This window comes from Haliaeetus leucocephalus, unplaced genomic scaffold (genome assembly GCF_000737465.1).
Source record: "Haliaeetus leucocephalus isolate CR32 unplaced genomic scaffold, Haliaeetus_leucocephalus-4.0 Scaffold284, whole genome shotgun sequence".
In the NCBI taxonomy this organism is placed as follows: Eukaryota; Metazoa; Chordata; class Aves; order Accipitriformes; family Accipitridae; genus Haliaeetus; species Haliaeetus leucocephalus.
Window position 1 is genome coordinate 6380558 of NW_010972720.1, and position 9623 is coordinate 6390180.

At 44.0% G+C, this 9623-nt stretch overlaps 1 protein-coding gene across 5 annotated transcripts in view; it reads left to right on the forward strand.

Annotated features, from left to right (window-relative positions):
* Nucleotides 1–47: 47 nt before the first annotated feature.
* TRAPPC11 (trafficking protein particle complex 11) overlaps nt 48–9623 on the forward strand; it is a 29621-nt gene continuing 20045 nt past the window's right edge. For all 5 annotated transcript variants that reach the window (XR_774518.1, XM_010569990.1, XM_010569989.1 and 2 more), the window contains exons 1-6: nt 48–320; nt 1315–1484; nt 1923–1993; nt 2854–2968; nt 8156–8255; nt 9024–9097. Coding sequence is in view for 4 of the 5 variants with exons in the window: in XM_010569990.1 (XP_010568292.1) it covers nt 117–320; nt 1315–1484; nt 1923–1993; nt 2854–2968; nt 8156–8255; nt 9024–9097 (734 nt within the window). In the remaining variant the exon portion in view is untranslated. The remainder of the gene's footprint in view (nt 321–1314; nt 1485–1922; nt 1994–2853; nt 2969–8155; nt 8256–9023; nt 9098–9623) is intronic.

Sequence of the window (9623 nt, forward strand, 5' to 3'; positions counted from 1 at the left end):
CGGCGGGGCAGCGGGGAGCTCCTGCAGCCGGGGAGGAGCGGCCGGCCTGGGCCTCGCAGGCGCCGCGCTGAGGGCCGCCCTCCTGCCGCCTCGCAGGCCGCCTGCCCGGGCGCAGGATGACCCCGACGCAGTGGGACTTCCCGGTAGAGCTATGCTGCCGGCCCATGGCGTTTGTCACCCTCACCGGCTTGGACGTGGTGTACAACGCCGTGCACCGGGCCGTGTGGGACGCCTTCTGCGCCAACCGGAGGGCCGACCGCGTCCCCATCTCCTTCAAAGTGCTCCCCGGCGACCACGAGTACCCCAAGTGCAGGACGAAGGTAGCGAGCGGCGTGTGCCCCGGCTGCTCCCCGTCCTGGCGGGCCCGGCCCCTCACGGGGTTCAGGCCTCTGCCCGTGCAGCAAAAGCCAGCGGCAGGCCCCGGGGGCGGGGTGGGGAGGATGCGGGAGCTGGTGGCTCCCCGAGGGGAAGGGCCGTAGCAAGGGGCTGGGCTGAGCAGCACTCGCACGGCTGAACGCTCAGCCAGGATTCTGCTGTCTCTTCCCCCGCTGTCGGAGGCGAAGCGTGGGAGCTTGAAGCCCGAGAAAAATTGTCAGGGCAAAGGGGAAGCCAGGGGTATTGTGACAGAGTGCTATGGCTGCATAGGAAACCGGGGTGCCTTAGCTTGTAAGCCAGAAGCAGGGAAAGCCAATATGATTTACTTTTTGAAGTACTTGCTGTTCTTTTACTCAGCGTTAAGGTGTGCTTGTGAAGTTTGAGCTTTAATGAAACCCAAAGTTTAACTCTGGAGAAACTAGATATTTGAAATTGGTGTATTCTGAAAAAAACTTAAAGCCTTTAACTAAATGAAATGCAGCAGAAAGAATATCTCCGCTCTACTTTCTGCTTCTCCGTGGCACTTAAGAAGCAATGTCAATGGGTTTAACCCTTGGAAAATGACATAATTCTGTGATGCTGGCAAAGAATAAGAATCCAAACTGGTTTCTCCTGGCTCCGTTTGAGACTCTGGTTTTAAATCGAACCTGATATTTCATGAAAGTGTGTGAAACGTGCTTCTGAACTTGACCCTTTTCTCCAGTCTACCTGGAATCTGTTGTTCTTTGTTGCTGATATCTCAGACGTCAACCCCTGATGCTAGGTAACGAGGGATATGCCTTATTCGATAGGAAGCAAAGGCTTGGTGGGAAGAGTGTTAAAGGAAAGATGACAAACGTATTCTCAAGTGACAAGAATGTAGAGGCAATTCCCTTTCTCCTGGTGTAAATGCCCATAAATGGATTTGGTAGCTTGCTTTAATAACCTCAATATTTTCAGAGGACATCCTATGAATGGTATATTCCAAAAGGAATCCTGAAGACTGGTTGGATGAACAAACACCTGAATTTGGTTCCAGCACTTGTGGTGGTGTTCTATGAACTAGACTGGGATGAGCCACAATGGAAAGAAAAACAGTCGGAATGCGCTACTCGAGTTGAAATTGTCAGGTAGAGGTTTTTTTACTTGGTTCATAATGTACTACAAGCTAACGGTAAGTGTGAAATGCAGAATCCTTTTTGCATTCTAAAACATATAAATATTTTTTGTTCTTAGATACAAAGTAAGGGGAACTTGGAACTTTGCTTTTTAACATACAACTGACAGCAATGAAACGTTTTTTTAATGGTTTATTTGTAAAAGTTACTTAAGTAAAAACAGCCCCTGAAGCTTTGCTTGCTAAACTCAGCACAATTATTCTATCCCATCTGAACAAAAAAGGGAACACAGCATTCTGTGGATGGTGCAGCATATTATGGTGTTTGGTGTTTTTACCCTATATAACATTCTTTCAGTGCTTCCATCTAGACTGAAATCTCATTTTGTTCTGATTATTCAGAAATAAGAAGGGAAATCCTGATGCTGTGCCATGTTGTTTTTTATTTTAGGCAAAGTTTGCAGGGAAGAAATACGAAAGTTGCTGTGGTTTTGATTCAGAAGAAAACACCATTACCTCCAGGTACTGGAAACCTCTGTGCATAGTTGTGATCTCATTTTTTCAGAAGGCCTGATGGACTGAGCTGACTATCATTTGTCACGTTATTTGCAGTTTTTAATCTAATGTTATCTACATACACTAAATACATTGTGGCTGCAGGAAGGTGTGCAGATGGAAAGAATGCTTAGGGCAGTTGACCCTAAACATTTGATACTTTTGTCCTTAACTACTTCCTTTTAAGTCCAAGTCCATCTTTTGATACACAGTATCAAAAATGGTTTGCTAGTATAATATATGTGACATGCCTCCTTGTAAGCAAGTTGCATTTTAAACCTTGCTTGAGAACAAGAAAAGCTGTAAAAGCAATGAGAACTTAGAGGAAGGGCATTTGGTACCTGCAGAAGCCTTTCAGTTTATCTCAGTTTTAATCAATAAAATTTTGGAGTCAAGTGGAGGTGTGAAACGTGATACATTTTAACCTTATGTTTCTGTAGAGCTGCTGCTTCAGCTGTAGCTGCATACCTTCTAGTGCCTGGCAAACCATTTTTTTATTTTTTGTTTTTGTTTTTTCTCTGTCTGCTATATATGTTTGTCTTCTCTGGATGATATTGTATTTCTCAAGACACGGGATATTTAATTCTGTGAGAGAGGTGAAAAACTTATGTCATGCTTGTGGGTTGTTGCTAGCTAAGCCACTCCTAGAAACTTTATGCAGTGTGTTCTGCTGGATGAAGCATTTAGTACTCTGAAAACAAAGTAAGAAAGAGTGTGGTCTCAGTTTTATCTGTAATAGATTTTTCCATACCTTGTCAAGCTTTTAGAGCTAGTTTGACACTGCAGCACTGCATACTACTTACTTGCGCTTTCCTTGACTTCACTAGGGGAAGATGTTATTGCATCAGAGAGGGCAGCAGCTTTATGTAATGCTTGTGACCTTTCTGGAAAATCTCTCTTTGTACTTCCACACACTGATCATCTTGTTGGTTATATTATAAGGTAAGTGACTGTAAAACACTGGTTTGTTCTGTTTGTTAATCAGTGTTTTGCTCTGTTTGCTGATCATGTGTTGGTTTACATGACACCAGGCCTGCTGGCAACAGATGAGGTACACCTGTCTCAAAGGGGGAAAAAGGATCTTTGCACAGGAGTTAGCAGGGCTCATTGAAAGAGCTTTAAACTAGATTTGAAGGAGGAAAGGGATAAAACCAGGCTCACTAGAGATAAGCCTGGGGGCAGCACGCCAGTGTTTCAGGGACAATGTGCTAGCGAGGTCCGTCGGTCTGCCACCTCAGTGGAGGTAGGGGATGGAGATCCATGTGGCAGCAAAGATGCAAGGGTTATTGATGCATTAGAAACCATGGAAGCACCTGAGAATGGTCATGTAGGAATTAGGGCTTCTCCCCCAAAAAGGTGGTGGGATCAATAGCCTAACTGAAGTGCATCTACACCAATGCATGCAGCATGGGCAGCTAACAGAAGGAGCTGGAAGCCATTGTGCAGCAGGAAAACTATGACATAGTTGCCATCATGGAAACATGGTGGGATGACTCGCACAAGTGGAGTGCTGCAATGGGTGGCTATAAAATCTTCAGAAGGAATAGGCAAGGAAGGAGAGGTGGTGGGGTAGCCTTGTATGTTAGGGAGTGTTTTGATTGTCTAGAGCTTAATGACGGTGATGATCGGGTTGAATGTTTATGGGTAAGAATCAAGGGGGAAGCCAACAAGGCAGATATCACAGTGGGAGTCTGTTGTAGACCACCCAACCAGCATGAAGAGGCAGACAAAATATTCTATAAGCAGCTGGGAGAAGTCTCACAATTGCTAGCCATTGTTCTTGTGGGGGACTTCAACTTGCCAGATGTCTGCTGAAAATAAAATGCAGCAGAGAGGAAACAGTCTAGGAAGTTCCTGGAGTGTGTGGAAGATAACTTCCTGACACAGCTGGTGAGTGAGCCAACCAGGGAAGGTGTCCCACTGGACCTGTTGTTTGTGGACAGAAGAGGAGTTGTGGGTGATGTGATGGTTTGAGGCAGTCTTGGGCGTAGCGATCACAAAATGATAGAGTTTCTGATTCTTGGAGAAGTAAGGGTTGGGGTTGGCAGAACTGCCACCTTGGACTTCTGGAGGGCAGACTTTGGCCTGGTTAGGAGCCTGGTTGACAGAGTCCCTTGGGAGGCAGTCCTGAAGAGCAAAGGAGTCCAGGAAGGCTGGACATTCTTCAAGAAGGAAAACTTAAAATGTGCAGGAGCAGGCCATCCCCATGTGCCAAAAGCTGAGCCAATGGGAAAGAAGACAGCCTAGCTGAACAGAGAGCTATGGCTGGAGCTCAGGGGGAAAAAAGAGTTTATGACCTTTGGAAGAAGGGGCAGGCCACTCAGGAGGACTACAAGCATGTCATGAGGTTATGCAGGGAGAAAATTAGAAGGGCCAAAGCCCAGCTAGAGCTTAATCTGGCTACTGCCATAAAAGACAATAAAAAATGTTTCTATAAATACATTAGCAATAAAAGGAGGGCTAAGAAGGATGTCCATCCTTTATTGGATGTGGGGGGGAAACATAGTGACAAAGGATAAGGAAAAGGCTGAGGTACTTAATGCCTTCTTTGCCTCAATGTTTAATAGTAAGACCAGTTGTCTTCTGGGTACCCAGCCCCCTGAGCTGGAAGACGGGGATGGGGAGCAGCATGAAGCCCCCATAATCCAAGAGGAAATGGTTAGTGACCTGCTATACCACTTAGACACACACAAGTCTATGGGACTGGTTGGGATCCACCCAAGGGTACTGAGGGAGCTGATGGAAGTGCTTACCAAGCCACTTTCCATCATTTATCAGCAGTCCTGGCTAACCAGGGAGGTCCCAGTTGATGAATATGACGTCCATCTACAAGAGGGGCCAGAAGAAAGGTCCAGGGAATGACAGGCCTGTCAGTCTGACCTTGGTGCTGGGAAAGGTTACGGAGCAGATCATCCTGAGTGCCATCATGCAGCATGTACAGAACAACCAGGTGATCAGGCCCAGCCAGCATGGGTTTATGAAAGGCAGGTCCTGCTTGACTAACCTGATCTCCTTCTATGACAAGGTGACCCACTTAGTGGATGAGGGAAAGGCTGTGGATGTTGTTTACATGGACTTTAGTAAAGCCTTTGACACTGTTCCCCACAGCATTCTCCTGAGAAACTGGCTGTTTACCACTTGCATGGGTGGACTCTTCGCTGGGTAAAAAACTGTCTGGATGGCTGGGCTCAAAGAGTGCTGGTGAATGGAGTTAAATCTAGCTGGCAGCTGGTCACAAGTGGTATTCCCCAGGGCTCAGTATTGAGGCCAGTTCTGTTTAATATCTTTATCAACGATCTGAATGAGTGCACCCTCAGTAAGTTTGCAGGTGACATCAAGTTGGGCAGGAGTGTTGATCTGCTCAAGGGTAGGAAGGCTCTACAGAGGGATCTGAACAGGCTGGATCAATGGGCCAAGGCCAATTGTATGAGGTTTAACAAGGCCAAGTGCCGGGTCCTGCACTTGGGTCACAACAACTCCATGCAATGCTACAGGCTTGGGGAAGAGTGGGTGGAAAGCTGCCAGGTGGAAAAGGACTGTTGGTTGACAGCGGGCTGAATATGAGCCAGCAGTGTGCCCAGGTGGCCAAAGCGGCCAATAGCATTGTGGCTTGTATCAGAAATAGTGTGGCCAGCAGGACTAGGGAAGTGATTGTCCCCCTGTACTCGGCACTGATGAGACTGCACCTTGAAGACTGTGTTCAGTTTTGTGCCCCTCACTGCAAGACATCGAGGTACTGGAGTGTGTCCAAAGAAGAGCAACAAAGCTGGTGAAGGGTCTAGAGCACAAATCTTGAGAAGAGCAGCTGAGGGAACCGGGGTTCTTCAGTCTGGAGAAAAGGAGGCTCGGGGGAGACCTAATCACTCTCTACAACTACCTGAAAGGAGGTTGTAGCGAGGTGGGTGTAGGTCTCTTTTCCGAAGTAACAAGTGATATGGCCTCAAGTTACTCCAGTGGAGGTTTAGATTGGATATTAGGAAAAATTTCTTCACTGAAGGGGTTGTCAAGCATTGGAACAGGCTGCCCAGGGAAGTGGTTGAATCACTATCCCTAAAGGTATCTAAAAGATGTGTAGATGTGGAACTTGGGGACATGGTTTAGTGGTGGACATGGCAGTGCTAGGTTAACAATTGGACTTGATGATCTTAAAGGTTTTTTCCAACATAAATGATTCTATGATTCTAATGGAGTTGCTGAGAGAGTTGGTAGGTTGGGATGACTGCTATGTGGCACGCTCGTAGACCAGCATTGGATATTTTATCTGTTCGCTGGAATTCTTCAGGTTATTCTGCAACCTGATTAATTCCACACAGCTCCACTTTCTCTGTGAGGTTGAATAATGACTGTCAAAGATGTTGCTTTTGAAGAAACATTATTAGATATCCCAAGGCGTTCCCTTCCTCAAGTCAGGTAGAGGCAAAGTGGGCTTTTCTACCTCTATAGTGGTTTTGGCATTGCTGGTTCTGAATTTTCCCTACAAATGTTTTGTTAGGTGTAACTCTGTATTAGCAGGTCTTTGCTTTTTTTTGCCCCGCTTCCTGGCTATGTAGATATTTCTTTCTATTCATGCTAAGTGGCATTTATCTGGTTGCAAGTATTATGTCTCTCATTTTTTTACATGTCCTGTGCTTTCTGTTTTAATATTTACAGGGAATACAGCTTCAGATGAATTATGAAGGCCTTTCAAAAACGGAACAGGGAAGGGAAGACAGTCTTGTGTAGACTTAAAAAGAAGGGCCAAAACTAAGGCAAATCATGGTTTATTAAAATTAGTTTTAATTTTTCCAGATACAGTCAGGAGAGGAGGAGTCATGGTCTGAGAGACTAATTCTTCCTTCTCTCACCCTCATATTTATCTATAAACAGTAAAGTTCTCAACATAAATCAATGCTGTTATCGTATCCACGCTGCTCACAGCTACTAGAATTGATCAAAATAAAGTAACTGTTACTTCTAGTTTTTCATATTTTGCTCAGTGCTAAAGAGGGAATGTTTGCTGCATGTTAACTAGTGTAAGCCTTTGCAAACTGCATGTAGTCAGAATTCCTGGTATTAATCTTTTTGTTTTGACATTTTTACTACTATGAAGTCTCAATTAAAAGAGAATAGGTTTGTTTTTTGTTTTTTTTTTTTACCCCTCAGACTGGCTTGTCTTTTCTTATACGGCCACAATATAACACTAAAATAAGTATGATAAGTAGACTTCATTTGTTGTCTTTTTGTGACTGAACTCATAGTTAGCAATTGCTGTCCATTGGTCTGTCCCACTGTTTTCATCGCCATCCTCTCTGTTGCGTGGCAAGCAGAACACAAGTTGTGATCTGCCTTAGTCAAAGTCTGCAGTGATCCCTTCTTGGCCAAATCACAGAACTGGTAGTTCATCCTTTATTTCCTGTGTGCGTCAGTGCTATTGAACGTATTTCTCTCCTGGATTCTGGTCTTGTCCTGGTTGATTTTACTCCTTATAATTTGATCGTACAGCATATGCTTCATAGATCCTCCTCAGCCTCATGCTGTATTCAGTGTTCTGGGCCTCTTTTGTCTTTTTCTTCTTCCCCTGTGATGTGCCATTGGGCTATTTATCTTGCAAACACAAGTTTGACTGTTACCTCTGCAACCCAGGTAGCTGTTGATGTTTGGACAGAATGATGAAACCTAGTCTGTGCCTTCATAATTTTATTTACTTCTATTTTTTCCTTCCCACTCCTCCCCCCACAGTCCAGCAAATAAGATCTTGAGCTGTTCAGACTTATCCCAGGAGCCTCAGTAAGGTTTGCTTGCTTTGACTGAGGCATCCCTCCACTTTCTGTAGCCTTGCAAAATCCGAACAGCTTATCCTCAGGCTTTCTTACGTAAAATACTAGAGATTGTTGTATGAGAAATCAATATATAAAGCCTTCGAACCTACTTATTCTACTTTGTGCTACCCCTATGTAAGGTTTTGTGTGAAGGATTTTTATCTGCAGACTCTTACCCTGTGTGGTAACTTACAGAAGAGTTTAGTAATACCTCAAGCTACTTTGCCAACCCTAAAATAAGCATGATTAAAAGTAACTTATTCTGAAGAACTTCAGAATTTCTTTGTAGGTGGGAGAAACTTGGTGAAACTTATGAGCAACTTTGTTGCAGGTTGGAAAATGCTTTCTATGAGCATGCACAGACTTACTATTATACAGAAATACGAAGAGTTAAATCTCATAAGGAGTTCTTGAACAAAACCACTCATCAGGTAATGTTACCCTATTTTTGAAATACTGTGCAAGTTATATTGCATGTTAAAACATGAAAATAAGGGTTGTTTATTGCTTAAACTTTTTTATTTCCCCCCCTTCCAACTTGAGATGCCTTCTCTCCGTATAAGAAGTAAATCTGGTTTTGTTTTCTGAAACTTAAACTTAAACTTTGATTTTGATTGGTTTTGTTCTTACATTTGTTTGTCTTCCTCACATCTTCCATAGAGGAAGAGCTGCAGCCCAGAAATGAAGTTCTCCAATTTAAAAAAAAAGTTTTTAATTCATCTATATGGTTTAACCTATTTGAATGTGGTATCTTAGCAAGTTGTGGGAAGTGTTTCCCTTAGACATTTCAAACTTAAAGTTGCACTTTATTGGGCTTTTCAACTTTTGCTTTTCAAATTGTTAAATATCTGCTCAGACACATAATGTTCTGTTGTGATTGCCAGCTTCCCTCTCTTGGAAGCTGGGATCCAAGCGGTGAGCTCCAAACCAACAATTGACACTGTTAGTGTAGAGGTTTTGGGGTGTTACAAAGCCTCTCCCCTGTGCCAGGGTAAAGGGCTTGGAATAGATTAAATCTGTTGAAAGATCACTGCTGCGTCATGGTGGCAGAGAGAACTATTAGGAAACAGTTGCATAGTCAGTTTTTCAAGTCAACTACTATATTATGTAAACCTCTGAAATTATCACCTGTACTTGCTTTGTAGGTAACAGGTATGTTCGGATGTTTGTGAATGATGTGTGTTGGTTGTGTTTTGCAGCTTTTATTTGTTAGACACCAGTTCAAAATAGCATTCTTCAGTGAGCTGAAACAAGATACACAGAATGCTCTCAAGTAAGACTCACATAATCTTTCCCTACTCTCTCTACCCCAGATTACTGCTAAGCTATAGGCTGTGATAAATATTTTCCCAAATGTACAATTACTTAAACATGTTGGTGTGGTTTAACCCCAGCCAGCAACTAAGCACCACGAAGCTGCTTGCTCACTTCCCCGCCTCCACCCTGGTGGGATGGGGAGGAGAATTGAAAACAAGTAAAACATGTGGGTTGAGATAAGAACAGTTTAAATATTGAAATAAAAAATAAAATATAATAATTGTAATGAAAAGGAAGATAACAAAAAGAGTGACATATAACCCAAGAAAGACAAGTGATGCACAATGCAATTGCTCACCACTCATTGACCAATGCCCAATCAGTTCTTGAGCAGCGATCTGCCCCTCCCGGCCAACTCCCCCCAGTTTATATACTGGGCATGACATCACATGGTATGGAATACCCCTTTGCCCAGTTTGGGTCAGCTGCCCTGGCTGTGTCCCCTCCCAGCTTCTTGTGCCCCTCCAGCCTTCTTGCTGGCT